The sequence below is a fragment of the Culex pipiens genome, chromosome 3, assembly GCF_016801865.2.
Source record: "Culex pipiens pallens isolate TS chromosome 3, TS_CPP_V2, whole genome shotgun sequence".
Classification (NCBI taxonomy): domain Eukaryota; kingdom Metazoa; phylum Arthropoda; class Insecta; order Diptera; family Culicidae; genus Culex; species Culex pipiens.
Genome location: NC_068939.1, coordinates 159,556,929 through 159,578,324, shown reverse-complemented (window position 1 = coordinate 159,578,324; position 21,396 = coordinate 159,556,929). Strand labels below are relative to the sequence as shown.

General features: G+C 33.0%; 1 protein-coding gene across 22 annotated transcripts in view; it reads right to left on the bottom strand.

Annotated features, from left to right (window-relative positions):
- Nucleotides 1–21,396, bottom strand: part of LOC120414134 (glutamate-gated chloride channel) — a 115,596-nt gene that overhangs the window by 59,870 nt on the left and 34,330 nt on the right. For 16 of the 22 annotated variants that reach the window (XM_039575178.2, XM_039575247.2, XM_039575213.2 and 13 more), the window contains 2 exons: nucleotides 6,674–6,757; nucleotides 6,478–6,590 (listed from right to left, as the gene is read on the bottom strand). In XM_039575178.2, coding sequence (XP_039431112.1) covers nucleotides 6,478–6,590; nucleotides 6,674–6,735 — 175 coding nt within the window. In that variant the 5' untranslated portion in view covers nucleotides 6,736–6,757. Of the gene's footprint in view, nucleotides 1–4,837; nucleotides 4,906–6,477; nucleotides 6,591–6,673; nucleotides 6,758–21,396 lie in introns of those variants that run through there. The other 6 variants (XM_039575184.2, XM_039575255.2, XM_039575330.2 and 3 more) reach the window with 1 other exon arrangement.

Genomic DNA, 21,396 nt, shown 5'->3' with positions numbered 1-21,396 from the left:
AATTTACTCAAAAATTTTTTGAATTCAGTGTTTGATGTAAAATTAAATTTGCAATCAAAAACTACTTCACAGATTTCTTGATATTTTTTTGTTTTGATTTTGAAATCAAAACTGACGTTTTGAAAAGGCATTGTATTGAATTTTTAAAACACTATTTTGAAAAATCGAAAAACAGGATTTTTTTTAGTTAAACTCAAACTTTCAGTGGCTGTTGTCTGTAAAACGGAGCATATTTCGGTCTTTTTCAAACGTTTTCGAGAAAACATATTTGAAAAATTTGGCAACACTGTTGAATGGATTGCGACCATGTGTGTTACATCACAAGATGTGCTTTTTTGTCGTCAGAAAGATATCCAAAAAATGATTCGATATGCGTGTGAAAAAAAATTGGAGTAAAAATACACCCAAAACTGTAATTGCCCCGAGTTGAGAGAATAGTGGTATCATTCACGGACACAGAGAACACAGCTCGAGATGGGCGAGAGAATTATTCTCTCATTTGCAAAAAAAAATCATCCGTTAAAACAAAAACCAAAAGTGTCGACTACGGGAATCGAACCATAGACCTTTGACATACTACCCCAATGACTTAACTGCCTCGGCCAGCTTGGTGACTTATGAGTGGTCAGTAGGGTGCCCAGAAAAAATGACCCCCTGCTCCACAAGCGAAAAACGGTTTTTGGGTTATTTTAAGCATCTGTGTAAATTTTGAACGAAATTGGATGAAATTAACCCATTGATACTCGAGCCTAAAGTTGGCGAAAAAAATGTTTTTCATACAAAAATTACTTTTTTAAATCGCTAATAACTTTTCAGGATCGAGTTTTACAGCTTTGGTGTGTTCTACAAAGTTGTAGAGCATTAAATTTTCAATAAGAATCTCACTTTTTGGAATATTTGGATGGAAGTAGCGCACCCTGCAGACCAAACCGTAAGAATCTAGGGTTTTCCATACATTTTTTCGATTTTTCCCATACAAACTTCACCTCCGAGTATCAATGGGTAAATGATGACCGATTTTGCTCATATTTGGCCCAGAGTCCTAAAATAGGTCAAGGAACAATATTCAGCTTGTGGAACGAGGTTTTGAAAAAAAGTCCCATATTCTGGGCACCCTAGTGGTCAGATGTCAATGTGTGACACTTGTTGGAGATTTATTTTTTTCAATAAACGAATGAACACATCCAGAGTTTTTTTGAAAAGGACCAATAAACTATTGTCTTTCATATGTTTATAGGACCTAATAAAAAAAAAACTCTAGACATTTGTTATGATGGTGTGGGTTGGTAGCATTATTCTTTCGATTTTGGCACTGAGCTTTTAATAAATTTTGAGGGAACGCTTCTCTCGACTCTGAATTTTGGGTGTAGAAATTCTTAGAGTATTTTTTTTCCTGACCTATTTTCATCCTTTGCTACAACTTTGCCGAGAACACCAACTCGTTTCGAAATACTGTTCTTAACAATAAAAATATTGATCTGTTGATAGCATTTTTCATAAATAACCAAAATTGAATAAAAATTCGACTTTATAAAGCTGATAAATGACTGTCATAGGAAATTACGCACCAGGGATGCCACATGATTTTTTTTTAAATGTCTGTGCAGGATTGGTAAAAAAGTCTGTGCATGTCAGTGCACTTGTCTTAAATTCAAATAAATCAAATTATGAACATAGATATCTATCAGAAAATGCATTTTCAGACAAATGAAGTAAGTTTTTCAATTAACTAATTTGAAGACTGCAAATAATAATAATTTCAAAAAGTCTATGCACTTCAAAAAATTCTGGCACAAGTTCAAATCTAGACTTTTTTTTTGATTAGGTCCTATAAACGTATGAAACACAATAGCTTATAGGACCTTTTCAAAAAAAACTCTAGAAATGTCCATGAAACCCAGACAAATCTGTTCATCTGGCATCCCTGGTACCCACAATGTTTAAGCCAAATAATAAAAAATACCTCCTGAGCAATTCCAGCTCAAATCAGGATTTTTTCTGGTACTTTTGTACCCGACCTTCTCCGATTTCAATGAAACTTTGTAGACATGTTATCCTAGGCCTATATAAGCCATTTTTGTGTATATGGAGCCAACAGTACTCGAAAATAACATTTGAGAAGGGCGTAAGGTATTTAAATATTTTTGTATTTTGTAATTTAAAAATTACTGTATCTCGAAGCCGTTGCGTCGTATCAAAAAGTGGTCAAAGACAAACTTGTAGGAAATTGGACGGGCTTTCTGAAAAATACACTGAAACAAAAATACACGCCACATCTATGAGATTTTTTGATTTTTAAGTCTAAAACTTAAATTTAAAGGTGATTTCACGATTTTTTTTCGTTCAAAATCCAAAAGACTGACGAAAAATGCAGGATGGTATGTCTCCCCTAAAAAAATACAAAAATCATTTACTAAAACTGTTTTTTTTGAAAAGTGGTCTAAACGTCAACATTTTTGAAAACCGGTAATGGGAATCGATTCTCCAGACAATTTTACATAAAAGTCTCCATATTGACCATTGTCCTATGTCCAATCCTTGGGAAGATACAGCGGTTTTAAAAATAAAAATGTTGAAAAAACGGGATTTTTTGTGGTTTTTGGCAATTTCTATATGACAGACTTGGTTTTTCAGTCTCGTAAATATTTTTACCGGAAAGCTCGTCCAATTTCCCATAAGTTTGCCTTTGACAGCATTTCAATTGGATGTAAGGGCTTACAGATATAAGCTTAATTACATTGCTTATAACTGAAAATAGAATATTTTTTTCAGTGTGGTAGAAACCAGGATAGTAAATTTGATTACGAAAACATAAAAACGATATAAATCAAAAAGCTGTCAAGGGCAAACTTATGGGAAATTGGACGAGCTTTCAGGTAAAAATATTTACGAGACTGAAAAACCAAGTCTGTCATATAGAAATTGCCAAAAACCACAAAAAATCCCGTTTTTTCAACATTTTTATTTTTAAAACCGCTGTATCTTCCCAAGGATTGGACATAGGACAATGGTCAATATGGAGACTTTTATGTAAAATTGTCTGGAAAATCGATTCCCACTACCGGTTTTTAAAAATTTTGACGTTTAGACCACTTTTCAAAAAAACAGTTTTAGTAAATGATTTTTGTATTTTTTTAGGGGAGACATACCATCCTGCATTTTTCGTCAGTCTTTTGGTAACATTTTAGGCTATTTCCTCAAAAATTTTGAACGAAAAAAAATCGTGACATCACCTTTAAATTTAAGTTTTAGACTTAAAAATCAAAAAATCTCATAGATGTGGCGTGTATTTTTGTTTCAGTGTATTTTTTTCAGAAAGCCCGTCCAATTTCCTACAAGTTTGTCTTTGACCACTTTTTGATACGACGCAACGGCTTCGAGATACAGTAATTTTTAAATTACAAAATACAAAAATATTTAAATACCTTACGCCCTTCTCAAATGTTATTTTCGAGTACTGTTGGCTCCATATACACAAAAATGGCTTATATAGGCCTAGGATAACATGTCTACAAAGTTTCATTGAAATCGGAGAGGGTCGGGTACAAAAGTACCAGAAAAAATCCTGATTTGAGCTGGAATTGCTCTCCTGTTGATCAAGCACATGAAGAGAAGTTGACCTTCAACTGTATAACAGATAATTCACTAATTCAAATAAAATGGTATTCGAATTAGGCCTTTTTATCAATTTACCAAAAAATATTTAAAAATTTAAAGTATTTTTTTGCGAAATTTCTTATATCAATCATCAATCAATCAATCATTGAAGATTTCAGAGTGGTTTAAAACTAATATTTAAAAAAAAATATTAAATTTTTTTGTGCATGATTTGAGCATTGTTAATAAACATTGGTTGTCTACGGAAAGTCAAAGCACGTCAAACGGCGTCTGACGATTTATCTGTCAATGTATTTAGTGAGATTGATATTTCTCTTTTATTTCACCGATATCTCGTGAAGAGAGAAGAGAGTTTTAGTCTCTGTCGATTCTCTCTCTAGGTGAATTTCTTTTTTAAGAAAAAATCTTCCACAACTTGTTTTTTTACAGTTTAATTTTTTTTTCAATTTTACGTAGAGCCATAAACCATGATTTTTCCTACAACTTTCCAATATTTCATCATTGCTTTCTAAGTTTCAAATAGTGGCGCGCTAAGTGAAACAGTTCACCCAAGCAACTATTAAAACATAAATTCTGAACAAACTAAAAAAAACGTGTAGACCTTGGGGGCAAAATTTGAGGAAGCATAGCGGAGGTTGGTCTATACAGACACGCGTTGTAATAAATATTTTCAACTTTTTTTTTATTTTCGAAGGAAGTTAGGGAGTGGATTGGGTCAGTTTTGAGCTGAAAACAGATAAAAGTGGGAGTATTTGCGGTTATCGCGGAATCAACTTAAAGCATAAGGTTTAGGAGTGAAAAGTTTTTAATTACAACAGCCAAAAGTAATCTGCTAAGGAAAAAAATCGCACAAAAATACAGCAAGTTTGAAAGAATTCGAAAAGTTGCGTTTAAAAAGATTTTGTTAATTCCATTCTATTGTTGTAGTCTATGTTTGGGAAGAAATCTAAAACGGCGACACGGTCGCCCCAAACAATGGGTTAGGTCAGTTGATATTATCTAGAGGTGAAAATGAAACTTAACGGTAGGAATTACAAGAGCGAGCAGAAAACTTTGAATAAAGAAAACAGAAACTAAGATATGTGCGTTGCACGAGGTTTTGGCTTGTCTAGAGTTGTTTTTTTTTTGTCAAATTCAAAACCACAGACTACCGAAAACAAAAGAAAGAAAAACAAAGTTTGTTGGCTGGTGTTTGGTGAGGAAACGAACTAGCACTTACCATCTTAATGTCACTAATTGTCATAATGCTTCGTACGAAAAGATTGATACGAACTATGGCCGGACCGTCTGATTTTTTTGTGATTTGGTTTAAAAATTTTTGTTTTTTTTTTAGAATTTGAGCATGGCGGTCGAGGTTGGCCAATCGCGTGACAAAAAAGATGCATAAAAGGAGGAACGATTTCAAAACGAGAAAAGAAAACTTTGTATTAAACTGTATTTAAATCAGGCTCATCCTTAAAATCTAGTAGTATTGTGTGTTCAATGATTTCAGTTTTACCTAATTAGTACTTTTTTTTGGTTTGTTGGTGTTTTCTAAGTATACAGCTTGCTACGGTTACTTTGATGCGTTGCAACAGAAAAAAAAATTCGTTATGGTGCTCCTTAAGCTACTTTGATTATTTTTCATAATTTCTCGTCGAGTTTGATCTTTTGTGCCATATAAAAAGCGTTTTTCGAATTTTCTATTAAGCAGCATGATATTACCTAAATATCAACTTAAAACTGCGTGTTTGCTCATGTGATTGTGTAAAAGTTTTTCCCTTATTCCTAGATTTGCGTGTGCTTTGCATGTGTTGTGAGGTGTTTGTCTTCAACGTTGAGCTTTTTCAACGACAACAGAAAAGCTCTCTTTCCTTCGACTTGTGCCTGGAAGCAGCGGGGGGTGGTGGCACTATTTACAAAAATATTTTGCTCGCGGAATGATTAGTGGAGAGTTAGCAGTTCTATACACTAAGGACAATCGGTTATATTGTTCAGTGATTGATGATGAATGAGACATATTATTTACAGATATCGATGGAAATGAGGAAATCATTATTTTACAAGAATCCATAATAGTAAATGGTTTCTAAAATTACACTGACTTAAAAGTAATTTTCAAAATATTTTTGTTTTTTCATACAATAATGAAAATTTCAAATCAGTCTAAGCTGTTTCCAAAAAGCTAAATTTGTCTTTTATTTCTAATTTGAGCAAATCACTCTGGCTGCAGCTTTTAGCAACTCTCTCTCGGGAAAACCTCGAAGGTCGCAGAGGGAATTTTCCTAATTTTCCAATTTGTATGGATTCGAACTTTTTTTGCCCTTTTCATTTCAACTCCGCGCCGTTGAGTTGAGCTTCGCTGCAGCCGGGTGGAAGGGCGCTCTCTTCTGGGAAGCAATTTATGCTTTTGTTATGCTCGAGAGCACGAACTTTCCCCACCCCAAAAGGGTGCGCGCTGCTGTTCGTATTTTATGTTGAGTGGTTTTGGTCTGTGTGAACTTTTAGAGTTATTTACATTTCACGTTGGGGAGAAAGGACCACGAGTGCTGACTCCGGCGACCGATTCTAAACTTTTGAAATCGTGTTTTTCATCGTTTTGCTGGCGCTAGCAAATTAACTGTCGGCGCGAGAAATTTACACATAAATTTGTTGAAACAAAACTGATAAGGTACTATTTCGAAAAATAGTTTGTACAAGTTGAATAATAATTTGAAATTAAAACCTATGATAATCTAATAAATCAAGATAAACGAATGAATGTTAATATTTATAAAAATTAAAAAAGAAATTATGAAGATGCAAATATAGTGAAGTAACAATTTTCGAGAGCCAAAAAAATTACCAACACCGAAATCGGAAGCAAAAGGACGGCCTTACCTGTTCCGTTGATGCCCGACGGTCGAATTCGGGCGTCATATTTACCGGCACCGAGGATCTGATCGAGGATCTTCTTCTCCTTCTCGCGGAAGTTTACCTTGGCGTTGTTAGCTCTGCGCGAGGGGGTGGCACAAGTTTTGGATAAAGGTTTTAGCTAAGTGTGGAAAATTGTTACGAAATAAAGAGGAAAACTTACAGTGACGCGCTGCACAGACAGGCAAAGTAGAATATTGCCCAGAAGTAATGGCCTGGGGCCATTCTGAAGATGTTGCGCTTGATTCTGGAAAGATAGAGAGAATTTTTGGGTTTTAATCGATTTACTCAACTGAACACTCTAACCCCCTAAGATGCTATCGGTTAAACAAAAAAAAAAGTGCCAAAACTATTCCTCACTTCGTCAATTTGATGACCGACCTCTGGGTGGTTTTCCATTTTAAACTCATCGAGCAAAGAGCTTTTGGAAAAGTTTCTGCAAGCACAACTATTTGCAGTGCTTTTTACGGCCTCGGTTTTCAGACTATGGAAACTATGTGACAAAGGCCAAGCCGCAGCCGAAGTCGATTGATGGAGATAACTGATTGTCCCTTCAGATAACAGTGGGGTCATTCGAGTCTCGTGAGGGAAAGGGTTGACAAGTCTAACTTTTATGACGAAAAACTTTGCATGAGGGATTACCGTTGGTAAACAATTGATGTGGCATTAAGTTGATTTTTTCTGTCAGTTTTATCTTTAGATTTCAGTATTGTTTTTTTTTATTAAGGATGACCAGAAAAAAAATCAGCAATGTACGTTAAATTTATCCCGTTGACTCCGTTGAACACTAAACTTTTACTTTATTTGTAAAAATAACAATGTTACAAAATGAGAAAGCTTTAGTAAAAATAAACTTGATTCGACACACTCTTAACACGCTTGATTTTATCGGACTATCCTCGATCTTAAAATATCAGAATTTTTGTCGAACTTCCACTTGGCGCTCAAGTGTGTATCCTAAAAACACAACCAACCCCATCCGTGTTGTACATCCTTTCTTGTAACACAGTTAAAAAAGGGGTCCATAAATTGGATTCGGTCCAAAATGAAAATGTTTTTTTTTATTATTTGCAGCGTGAATTATTATCAAAATCAATGTTTCATAATTTGTTAAAAAAAAAAAATGCAGAAAAATCTGTCTGCAATTCTGTTGTTAAACTGTTTACTTTTCTTTGTTGTTCAACTTTTCAGCACTTGTATCGAAAAGTAAGAACATTCAAGCGGAGTAATAACCCTTCTCTGAAAAAAATCCAATTAAAAGGGTGTTTTTTAACCAAAATAAATGTATGCAACTCGTTTTAAAACTTGATTTTTCCAACACTCGTCGTGTTTACAGTTTATCGTATATTTGATAATGGCTACACAAATAATTTATCAACAGTGTTTATAATTATTGTAAATAAAATGCCGAATTTTAATTTTTTTATTTTAGATTGATTCAATACCTTTAATCAACTCATACATTTTGAACAATTGTTAGTTTTTTTCATCAAAGAACTGATAACGCAATTATATTTTTTCAGATTAGAGTCATGCCACGGTTTAGCACCGCATATAGGGGATGCAAAACAGAGGCGTGCATAACTGAGGCATAGAGCTTATAGGACTTTGGCTATATGAGAGACATTGGCTATGATCTCATGAAAAATCATACAAATATTTAAAAAAATATAGCGTTTCGGAATCGCGATGATGTCAGTTTTCCAATGCAATTATAATTACATTAACATTTTCACAAAAAAAGTATTTTTCTGTATTTTGAAAATGCATTTTTTCACAAAAAAAATCTCAAAATTTTTATTTTTGCTTATGAGTATAAAATGATCGGATTATTTTCATACATTTCGAAAGTTATAATACTTATTTTTCTACACCCAAAACTGGCAGCGCTAGTCTGAGAGAATGATGGTCTCGAGTCGAGAGAATAGTGGTACCATTCACGGACGCAGAGAACACAGCTCGAGATGGACGATAGAACTATTCTCTCGAGGTTCATTTGCAAAAAAAGTTCATCCGTCAAACAAAAAACCAAAAGTGTCGACAACGGGAATCGAACCAGAGACCTTTGACAAACCAATCCAATGACTTAGCTGCCTCGGCCACCACAGCTTGGTGACCAAGGAGAAGTCAGAAGTCGATGTATGACACTTGTTGGAGATTTATTGATTCAACTAAAGAATGAACTCATTTGTTATGATGGTGTGAGTTGGTACCATTATTCTATCGATTTTGGCACTGAGCCCTCAATACTCTGAATTTTGCGTGTACATAAATACTCCAAATTTTCACATAGCTACGTATTTTCCGAAAATTACTCAAAAATTAAAGTGTTTACAATATTGGTATCAAATGATCGGAATTTTTCATATACTTGAAAATAATAACACAATGTTTTGAAAATACTCAGAATTTTCACAAACGTACGTATTTTCGAAAAAATACTCAAAATATTAGTATTTTACAATATGGGTATCAAATGATCAAAAAAAATTAAACATTTCAATAGTTTTAATATTTTTTCGTGAATAACTCATTTTTTGATAAAACTACGTATTTTCGAAAAAATACTTAAAATTTCAGTATTTTACAATATGGGTATCAAATGATCGGAAATTTCTCATGCATTTCGATAGTCATTTAATTTTTTTTATTTTAATTTTCACAGAAATACGTACTATTTATTTTTTTATTAAATGGATATCAAATGACCGGATTTTTTTAAGCTCAAATTTTTAGTATTTTTTTTAAATACGTAGTTTTGTGAAAATTAAGAATGATTTCAAAAATGTGTGTTAATATTTTTGAAATGTATGAAAAAATCTCGATTATTTGATACCCATTTAGGCCGTTGCAAATATTTTTCAATTCAAAGTTTATGTCGCCCCCCCCTTCAAAATTGGTCCGAAAAATCAGGGGGCAAAAAAATATTTTTTCAAAAAAATATCAAAATTTCAATGGAAATAGAAGTCTAATCAACTGAGAACAATGTAAAATGCCTTTTTCTGCATTGATAATCATATATAACATGTTTGCACTCGTTTAAAAATATTTTGAAGTTTTATGTAATTACACCGCAAAAACTTTTTTTCTAGTAAAAATAAAATTTTCGTCAGTACTTAGAAATTTTGGAAATCAATGATTGCAAAACTACTGGACAGGTGTATGATGCATTTTAAAACACTTTTTTCATTCAAATGTTGACACCGTGGCCTGTAATTTAAATTTTTAACTTTTTTTTTATTTTTTTGGCCCCCCCCCCCTCGACTTTGATTAGAGTCGAGGGACATAAACTTCAAAAAATATTTGCAACGGCTTTAATATAAAAAAAATAAATTTTTAGTTTTATTTCGAAAATACGTGCTTTTGTGAATTTTTCTGTTTGATCATTCGATACCAATATTGTAAAAACTTAAACTTTTAGTTTTTTTTCGAAAATACGTAGTTTTGTGAAAATTTTAGGAATTTCACGAAAAAATACAATAACCATCGAAATGTATGAAAAAGTGCCGATCATTTGATACCCGTATAGTAAAAAACTGAAATTTTTAGTTCATTTTTATCTAAAATACGTTGTTTTGTGAAAATTTTGAGTATTTTCAAAAATGTGTGTTATAACTCTGGAAATGTATGAAAACATCCTGATCATTAAACGCTCATATTTCATAAACAATAATTTGATTACTTTTTCGAGACACATTGAACTTTTATAATACAGGAAAAATCAGCCCGGGAGCATGTTGACAGCTCCCATACAAACTGAGCGTACCCCGTTTTGTGGGCCCAGTGGGCCTAAGATGGCGGCCTTCGATATTATCTAGCCAAACTTTTGAAAATGGCGAATAGTTTAAATAAATATAGTTTTTGCTTTGTTTTGGTTTAAAATGACAAAATAAGCATTCTGGAATAATTTTCTTGAAAAACTTGTTTAGAGATACGCCACGTTCAAATATTAGTCTAGAACAGTTGAAGTGAGCGTGCCGCAAAAGCCGTTACGAAAAAAAAGTTTCCTATGCAAATTTTGAGTTGCGTATTTGATGGACGGACTCCGACGAGGCCCACTTGCCATCTGTCGGTGAATACGCGCAACTCACGAAAACTGTCATCTTAGGGTCCGGTTGGGAAAAATACGTATTTTTGTGAAAGTTTTAATGTAATTGCCAGGATGACTGACATCATCCCTATTCCAAAATACTCTATTTTTTTAGGTTTGAAGTTTGAAAATGGAATAAGATTTTCATAATAGAATTTAAATTATTTTTTACTTTGTAAGATTTGTTCTAAGAATTATATTTTGAAACATCTTTCTACACATAAAAAAAATAAAAAGAAATAGTTGTAACACCAAACATTTTATTCTGCACAGAATTAACTGAAAATTCGCACCAAGATTGTTCAAATTCATGATTTTTATTCAAATAGGCCTGAACAAGGATTTTTAATAATGATTTTAATGATGTATCAAATTTTACTACCATTTTAGCTGATCCTGAAAATGCCTTGAAGTTTGATGAAGGTTGACTCAATTAATTCTTCTTGATAACATTGTTTTAATTATTGTTGACGAACATCAAGACTCTAAACTTTCCTAATTTTCCTATTTTACCAAGTGCAATATGAATTCGAGCTATTCTATTCGTATTTGTTTCGTATTTTAAGTTTTGCGTAAAGAAACCTCAGTACATTTTTTTTTATATTTAAAAGATTTTATTTTGGAAAAGGAAAGTTAGTATAAACTATCCCGGAGAACACAACAAAATATTACTCTGTTTATTGCAAAACATTGTGTCAATAATACAAATTACAAATTTTACTGAAAGTTTTGAACATATTTTTTAAGACGTGATGAAATTTTATGTTATTTGAAAATGACTGTATGTCAATGTTCAATTTTCAACAAGTCTTCATCAAAGTCTCGATAAAATTGATAAATTTAGGGACAAATTATTTTTATTAGAGGCATTAGAAACGTGTGATGAATTTCGACTCTTTTATTGTTTATTCAATAAGGAAAACTAAAAAATATTTTTTAAAATTACTGTCTCCACCCAACCTTTTTAAAGTTTTTTGTTACTCATGTTCAATACTACAAATTTTCATTTATTTTTCACTGTCACAAAAAGGGTTGCTCCACCAAAGAGAAGACTATTTTTTCCGAAAAAAAAGAAAGAAAATTTCCGAAAGTGAATAGAAACAGGATGGAAGCAATTTCCAACAATAGGGTCGACTGCGGTGCTCGAGTGTGTTCTTCCGTTTTCGCGGCACTGCTGATGGGTGCGTTTGTGAGTGTGTGTGCTTTTGATGAGCGATGGAGTAACGGCGGCCGTATCGGAACAAATAGATAATCAGATCTAGATTAGAGGGATGTGTGCTTGTTATTCGCTGGAAAGAACATTTGAGAGTGTTTTCGAGGGTACTTCTCTATTCTTTTCATATTCAAGGGAAACTCTAGGATTTGTTTCCCTCTTATCTGGCGTTGGGACAGAAAATAAGGGTTAAAGAGGGATTTCTCAAGGGGATTTGGAAATGGGTTATCTTGTGTTATCCTTAAACTAGCAAAATAGACGAATTGCTTTCAAATTGAATTGTACGATCAAGCATGAAATTTTCGTTAAATTTTACTTGATATGATTTTCCGTAAGTTCTCAGAATTTCACATTTCTTCAATATTGTCCCATCTAGATAAACTCATTCTAAGCAAGTTATTTTTATGGCGCTTCTGCGCTCAGCAAAAATTAAAGTGAGACACTTAAATTACACCTCTCCTCACTCACTCTGCATAAACATTATCCCCGAACCGGCGCCCATGAAAAAGCTCAACCATCAAATCATACTAAAATCTAATGTTTATAGGCCCATATGTGAACATGCGACATTTGGGCGGCGCAATTTTCCCCAGACCCGATCTCGGAAGTTAAGCCCCGGGCATTAAAATCCAACCCCACAAACACACACGTCTCAACTCTGAGCAAATAAGCTTTTTTCTCTACGTTCTTATATGGGATGCTGGAGAATGGCCCTAAGGCAGGCAATTTCCCGCCAAAAAGAATGCGACAGAAGGGGGGAGGCCTCGACGACTCGATTTCGCAGGCAATTTTCCAACGAAGCCTAAACGAAATGACAATGGTTTACCTTGAAAATAGCACACACAAAAATAAAATAAAATAAAAACAAAAGTTCGAGGGAAAGAAAGTCACGTGCAGGCAAGTGGAGCTAATTATTTCTTTACTTAGCGTTATTACCGAACTGGAATTGGCCCCACTTTGCAATCATCATTGTTTTTTAAGGAAGAAGGGAGGGCACAAAATAGAGTAGTTTGGCCTGGTGGGAATGAATTTGTTTAGGGTTGAATAAATGCAAAGTTCTCCGCTGCTGTGGAGCGTAAGAATGTCGATTGAGACAATGCTTCAGGGATGGTTTGGAAACTCAACCCTCTGCTGCTAGAGTAGTTTAATTTTCTCTTATTTTATAAGTATACTTTACTTTGTACTGTCTTAGATAATTTATGTATTTTTATTCTTTTTCGGTCTTTTGAGCTATGATTCTCAAAGTTGATTTCATTCGTTTTTTGTATTTTTTAATCCGGCTGACACTTTGCATCAATAGTTTGTCCATATAATTTTCCATACAAATTTGGCAGCTGTCTGTACAAAAATGATATATGAAAATTCAAAAATCTGTATCTTTTGAAGGAATTTTTTTTATCGATTTTGTGTCTCCGGCAAAGTTGTAGGTATAGATAAGGACTACAATGAAAAAAAAAAGTGATACACGGTAACAAAAGTTTTGGTGATTTTTTATTTCACTTTTTGTCACTAAAATTTGATTTGCAAAAAAAGACTATTTTAATTTTTTTTTCTGATATGTTTTAGGAGACATCGAATGCCAACTTTTCATAAATTTCCAGAATGTGTCTTTGACTGAGTTATGATTTTTTGAATCAATGCTGAGTTTTTCAAAAATATTGGTCGCAAAAATTTTTCGATGTAAAATAAAATTTGAAAACAAAAAATTGCAGGTGAAATTTTGATAACGTGCACCGTTTTCAAGTTACAGTCCAGACTCGATTATCCGAAGCCTCGATTATCCGAAGGTTTGTATGGGACTTCGGATAATCTAATCAGGAAAAAAAAATGATTCTTATTTTTTATTTTCTTACTTTTAACATCAAATTCGAGTTCTGCGACCCCATTTTAGTCAATTTTGAATGGTTGATTGTCTATAAAATTAAAAAAAGGCAATTTTTCAATATTTCATCACCGCTATTTTGACCACCATCTTGGATTATGAAATTCTAAATTACTTAAGAGTATTTTAGGGGACAACGAAACAACAATTTTTAGGAGACAACGAAAAAACCATTTTTTTTCGTGATTCGATTTTCAGAAGATTTGATTATCCGAAATGAAATTTTGCCAAGGCCTTCGGATAATCGTGTCTGGATTGTATAGCATTTTAGGCAACTTTTTTAAAAATAGTCAAAGTTATTAATTTTTTTATATGAGTGCACATCTTTGCACACCTTTGAAAAAAATATTATTGAAAGGCTGAGAACATTCTCTATATTTTACTTTCTTGAACTTTGTTAATACGACCTTTAGTTACTGAGATACCTATTGCCATGGAAAATTGATGTTTTTAATTCTCACCCAAACCCACATTTTTCTAATGTCGATATCTCAGCAACTAATGGTCCGATTTTCAATGTTCAAATATGAAACATTCGTGAAATTTTCCGATCTTTCCGAAAACAATATTTAAAAAAAATTAAATTAAGACTAACATCCGACATATCAAACTTCATGAAATTGAAAGATACACGCAAAAAAAAGCGTTCCCGTAGCCATGAACAAAAAATCACGTTTTTCAGAAACAACGTTGTTCATAGAAACGTGAACAAATTCATGAAATCATGGTACAAAAATCATGAAATCATGATATGCACTTCATAATGTTATGAACTTGTTCACGATGTTGTGATCCGAGTTCCGGGCAAAACAAATGCGTTACTTTTTAAAAATCGACCGTAACGCTTGACCTGTTTTGACGTGTTGGTGGACCAGCTGGTACGCAGAATTATGGGAAGAGTTGTTGTTGTTCAAGTGCAAATGCTTTTCAGAGTGGTTTTGGAGGAAGTTTGCAAATTAAATAAATTATATAGTGAATGGGAGTGACAAAATATTTTTCGACGGGTTGACTTCTGGAGTAGGTTCGAGTTGTTTAGGTGAGCATAGAAAAAGGTTATATTGACAATTGTGGGGTTTAGGGGGCATTATCGAATCACGAAAGACATTTGTTTTGTGTTATTTTTGAAGGTCGAGCTTCAGTATGGCCCCTAAACTTTTCAAATTAAAATGTTTGAATCCATGATGGCTGCAAGAAAATGCATTTGGAAATTTACCAGGCAATCAATTTTTCGAAACTCAATGAAAAGGGGTCATAGAACTCAAATTTGATGTCAAAATTACCGTCATTAGGGGTGACATTGGGTCTGGGGGGTGAGATTGGGTCATACAAAAATGGTAAGAAAAAAATAAAATAAAAATGGAACATTTTTGTTTATAATTTGCAAATATTTTAAATAGTTTTTGTAAACCCCGGCTCAAAAATCAGGGGGCAAACAATATCTATTAAAAATCAAAATGCTAACGGAAATTTAGGTGCAATAAGGATGATACCAACCCCCTCCCCCCCTTAAAAGTTGGCCCGAAAAATCAGGGGGTCAAAAAACTTCAAAATTGCAATTGAAATTAAAGTGCAATCAACTGAAATTGATTTAAAAGATTAGACAATCAACTGAAATTAATTTAAAATGCATTCCCCTGCGTTTAAAACCATGTCAGCATGTTTGGGTTGATTAAAACATCTTTTGAATTTTTGAAAATTTTCGATGTATATTTTTTTGGTTTTCGTCAAATCTTACTTTTTATGAAAACTAATGATTGCAAAACAACTGAACTAGTGAAAAATACATTTTAAAACACTTTTTGCATTCAAATGTTGAAACTATGGCTTGTCATTTAAATTTTTATAGAGACAAAAACTTTGAAAAATATTAGCATCGGCTTGTATTTAGCATGTTTGTACTTATTCAAAAATATTTTGAGTTTTGATGATTTCCCCTTCCCTCCCCTAACAAATCATCGAATATTTGAACTTCGTATTATCGAAACTTTTGAAAATCGAGGCTTCCAGTAGTCAAGTCTAGAATTTTTAGATGTTGTACTTTTGTATTTTTGTATTTTTGTATTTTTGTATTTTCGTATTTTCGTATTTTTGTATTTTTGTATTTATGTATTTTTGTATTTTTGTATTTTTGTATTTTTGTATTTTTGTATTTTTGTATTTTTGTATTTTTGTATTTTTGTATTTTTGTATTTTTGTATTTTTGTATTTTTGTATTTTTGTATTTTTGTATTTTTGTATTTTTGTATTTTTGTATTTTTGTATTTTTGTATTTTTGTATTTTTGTATTTTTGTATTTTTGTATTTTTGTATTTTTGTATTTTTGTATTTTTGTATTTTTGTATTTTTGTATTTTTGTATTTTTGTATTTTTGTATTTTTGTATTTTTGTATTTTTGTAATTTTGTTTTTTTGTATTTTTGTATTTTTGTATTTTTGTATTTTTGTATTTTTGTATTTTTGTATTTTTGTATTTTTGTATTTTTGTATTTTTGTATTTTTGTATTTTTGTATTTTTGTATTTTTGTATTTTTGTATTTTTGTATTTTTGAATTTTTGTTTTTCTGTATTTTTGTATTTTGATATTTTTGTATTTTTGTATTTTTGTATTTTTGTATTTTTGTATTTTTGTATTTTTGTATTTTTGTATTTTTGTATTTTTGTATTTTTGTATTTTTGTATTTTTGTATTTTTGTATTTTTGTATTTTTGTATTTTTGTATTTTTGTATTTTTGTATTTTTGTATTTTTGTATTTTTGTATTTTTGTATTTTTGTATTTTTGTATTTTTGTATTTTTGTATTTTTGTATTTTTGTATTTTTGTATTTTTGTATTTTTGTATTTTTGTATTTTTGTATTTTTGTATTTTTGTATTTTTGTATTTTTGTATTTTTGTATTTTTGTATTTTTGTATTTTTGTATTTTTGTATTTTTGTATTTTTGTATTTTTGTATTTTTGTATTTTTGTATTTTTGTATTTTTGTATTTTTGTATTTTTGTATTTTTGTATTTTTGTATTTTTGTATTTTTGTATTTTTGTATTTTTGTATTTTTGTATTTTTGTATTTTTGTATTTTTGTATTTTTGTATTTTTGTATTTTTGTATTTTTGTATTTTTGTATTTTTGTATTTTGTATTTTTGTATTTTTGTATTTTTGTATTTTTGTATTTTTGTATTTTTGTATTTTTGTATTTTTGTATTTTTGTATTTTTGTATTTTTGTATTTTTGTATTTTTGTATTTTTGTATTTTTGTATTTTTGTATTTTTGTATTTTTGTATTTTTGTATTTTTGTATTTTTGTATTTTTGTATTTTTGTATTTTTGTATTTTTTGTATTTTTGTATTTTTGTATTTTTGTATTTTTGTATTTTTGTATTTTTGTATTTTTGTATTTTTGTATTTTTGTATTTTTGTATTTTTGTATTTTTGTATTTTTGTATTTTTGTATTTTTGTATTTTTGTATTTTTGTATTTTTGTATTTTTGTATTTTTGTATTTTTGTATTTTTGTATTTTTGTATTTTTGTATTTTTGTATTTTTGTATTTTGTATTTTTGTATTTTTGTATTTTTGTATTTTTGTATTTTTGTATTTTTGTATTTTTGTATTTTTGTATTTTGTATTTTTGTATTTTTGTATTTTTGTATTTTTGTATTTTTGTATTTTTGTATTTTTGTATTTTTGTATTTTTGTATTTTTGTATTTTTGTATTTTTGTATTTTTGTATTTTTGTATTTTTGTATTTTTGTATTTTTGTATTTTTGTATTTTTGTATTTTTGTATTTTTGTATTTTTGTATTTTTGTATTTTTGTATTTTTGTATTTTTGTATTTTTGTATTTTTGTATTTTTGTATTTTTGAATTTTTGACATGACATGACATGACCTGGCAAATTCCGAAGTTTCCCCAAGTGGCTACCGGTAATCGGTGACCCGATCCGGAGTGGCCAGGTTGGGCCAGCGGACATTGGCATCACTTTAAATGGTAATATTTTTTATTTTGAAGAATTTTGATACGTCACATGACATGGTTCCTTGCAAATTCCGAAGTGTCCCCAAATGGCCACCGGTAACCGGTGACCCGTTCCGGAGTGGCCAGGTTGGGCCAGCGGACATTGGCATCGCTTTAAATGGTAATACTTTTTAATTTAATGAATTTTGATACGTCACATGACCTGGTTCTTTGTAAATTGCGAAGTGTCCCCAAATGGCCACCGGTAACCGGTGACCCGTTCCAAAGTGACCAGGTTTGGCCAGAGGACATTGGTATCAATCAAAACGGTCACACATTTTAATTTGATGAATTTTGATACGTCACATGACCTGGTTCCTTGCAAATTCCGAAGTGTCCCCAAATGGCCACCGGTAACCAGTGCCCCGTTCCGGAGTGGCCAGGTTGGGCCAGCGGACATTGGCATCGCTTTAAATGGTAATACTTTTTAATTTTATGAAATTTGATACCTCACATGACCCGGTTCCTTGCAAATTCCGAAGTGTCCCCAAATGGCCACCGGTAACCGGTGACCCGTTCCGGAGTGGCCAGGTTGGGCCAGCGGACATTGCCATCGCTTTAAATGGTAATACTTTTTAATTTGATGAATTTTGATACGTCACAGGACCTGGTTCCTTGCAAATTCCGAAGTGTCCCCAAATGGCCACCGGTAACCGGTGACCCGTTCCGGAGTGGCCAGGTTGGTCCAGGATCCGTTGGCTGCCCTCGAATTGTGCAGGTTCCTGGTTTTGTCATTTGCGGCCAAAAATTCCACAATCGGTAAAATTATCTAATTTTGCCATCCGAATAACTGACTGTAGAAAACTAAATCCGTACCCGAGCCAAAATTAAATAGTTCGTTACGTAATCAGTGAATGATACCCTGCAACTGTCACTTTCCCGTTAAATAATTTTTGAACGTTCTTCGCCTCTGTTTCAGAGCTGTGGCTCCGCCCACAAATTCATGTTTTTTGTTTGTAATAGCGTGAACAAATGTATGATTTGTTTCCTAATACCATGAACTAAGTTTATGATTACGGGAATAGGAAAAACGTAACCAGACCAGGCGTTACGGCTTTTCGTGAACAAACGTTCATGAAAATCGATTGCAAACATGCATTTGTTCACGGTGCAAAATCTTATCATAAAATTTGCTTTGTTTCCATTTTCATGGTACGTTGTTCACGTTTACGGGAACGGACTTTTTTGCGTGTATGTCAATCTACGGTCATGCCGTTGTTCGCTGACGGCATGATCGTAGATTGACATAGCTTTCAATTTCATGAAGTTTGAAATGACGGATGGTACGGTTTCTCTCATAATCCGGAAGTGTTCCCAAGGGGCCACCGGTAACCGGTTCCGAGTGGCCAGGATGGATCAGCGAACAACGGAATGACCGTAGATTGACATATCTTTCAATTTCTTGAAGTTTGATATGTCGGATGACAGGGTTTCTCTCATATTCCGGGAGTGTCCCCAAGGGGCCACCGGTAACCGGTTCCGAATGGCCAGGATGGATCAGCGAACAACGGAATGACCGTAGATTGACATATCTTTCAATTTCATGAAGTTTGATATGTCGGATGATAGGGTTTCTATCATATTCCGAAAGTGTCCCCAAGGGGCCATCGGTTCCAGATTGGCCAGAATGGCTCAGCGAACAACGGCATTACCAAAGACGGACATATCTTTCAATTTCATGGAGTTTGTTGTGCAACATGATGGGTTCTCACCAAAAAAGTCAAGTTGGCCGCTGATCGGGTACCCGGGAACCGGTTCCAGGTAACTCGAAAGTGGCCAGTAACACTCCAGAGTGGTTCTGGCAATCGTGTTTTGTGTTTTTAGTAAGTGTTATGGATCAATTTCAACTATCATGAGTGTATTGGTATTGGGAGGGGGGGGGGGGGGGTGTGGCGATTGTCCACGATCCATACAAATAAATATATTTTGTTTGGACAATTGTCCACGAAGGGGAGGGGGGGGGGTTTGAGATTCCCAAAAAAGTGTCCACGTGGTTTATGGATGGTCCCTTATATGTGATTTTTTTAATACCAACGGAAGGATAATGATAATAATTCAATTTCATCTCATTCGATCATGGTAAACAAAAACGCAAAAAATCTCAATTTTGCTTTTGCGGGAAAGTGTTAATTTCTTTTGTTTTTTTTTAATGAGATAAAACCAATTATTTCTTTAAAAAAAACGTTTTCATTACTTTAGAACTTCTCTTTTTAAACCATAACAAAGGGGTCAAAGACTTGCGATCAAAGTCCCACAACATTAAACTATTACTACCAGTACTGGCAGCCATAGTTGCGTAATAAAATTTGAATAATCGTAAAAATTAAACTTAATTAAACTGCAGACCGAAAGGGGGAGCTCATGCAATCAATCTTGCAAACGTCATCCCTGCTGCTGCTGCTGCTGCTGCTGCTGCTGCTGGTGCCAACAATTTCATTTGCTCATTTCAATCTCTTGGTCAGTATGACTGACTGACAAATGGGCCCACTGGAAACGTTGGAATCCCTGTTAGGGGACCAAATGACAGAGAAATATTTAATTGTGACAATTATGTGGTAGACTTTTTAGTTGAAAGATCTGCAAATTCAGTAATCTGAACAAGAATTTGAACTATTTTATTTAATTATTTCTCATTCAAATTTATATATTTTTATTTCACCATAAAACCAAATATCGACTGCTAGCCAAAGCTCCACCTACCCTGGATTAGGATTAGCCCAACAAGTTAAACTGCCTTTGTGTATGTGCGCTCGTTTTCCTTTTACTTCCACTTAACTTTTCCGTGGCATGAAAATGTGCAATTAAAGGACGACTTTTACGCGACCATCAGCGTCGCACGGGGAGAAAAAGTAGCCCCTGTCAAGCCAAGCCAAGAGCTTCATAAAAGTCCCATTTCCGAGGCTATGTTAATTTCGAATTAACGCAGATTTCCTCGCCACTTTGAAATAAAATTCGCAATCTTTTCTGTGCAGCTAGCACGCAAGTGACACTGCTGCTGCATGTGCTGCTCAAGTTGCCGAGGAGGTTTTAATTAGGTTTTTCTCGTCGTCGTCGTCTTCGAATTACGAGTCCTTAATGAACAATTTAACGATTTGCCCCACTCCCTCGTAGGATCACAAATTGACAGAAGAAACGCACATTTGAAGCGAACCTACTTTTAACGGGCCAGCAATCGTTACGCTCGTGATAAATTATGCAACACACAATTAGAGAAACGCAGTCCCTCAGATCGTATCGTTTAGCTTGGAATGCGGTTTACGGTTTCGTGACTGTTAAGGGGACACTATCTTTCAATGATCTCTTTAAATTGAAACTAGCAAATCAATCCAAATTTGAAGAAATTTTGTCCGTCAAAATTTATTTTTAAAATATTCTAAACTAGGTAAATATGACCCCTTAAATTCAACCACTTACCATTACTAATGGACTACGACACCAGATGGCAACGTTGTTGCCAAAAATCGTCAAGCTGCCATCTGATGACGTCAACAGACACACTCAGAAAAAAAGTCGGTTCAGAGTGCATTGCACGAAAAAAGAAACAGCAACATGATGACGTTGGCCTCATTTGTCACCTCAGTCACGTTTGCAACATATTTCTGTAACTAACCACTGTTCAACTTTGTACCGCTCATTTTTGGAGATGTATGTTGCTGCAACAGACTTTTTTGTGATACGGCAATCCTATTTGAA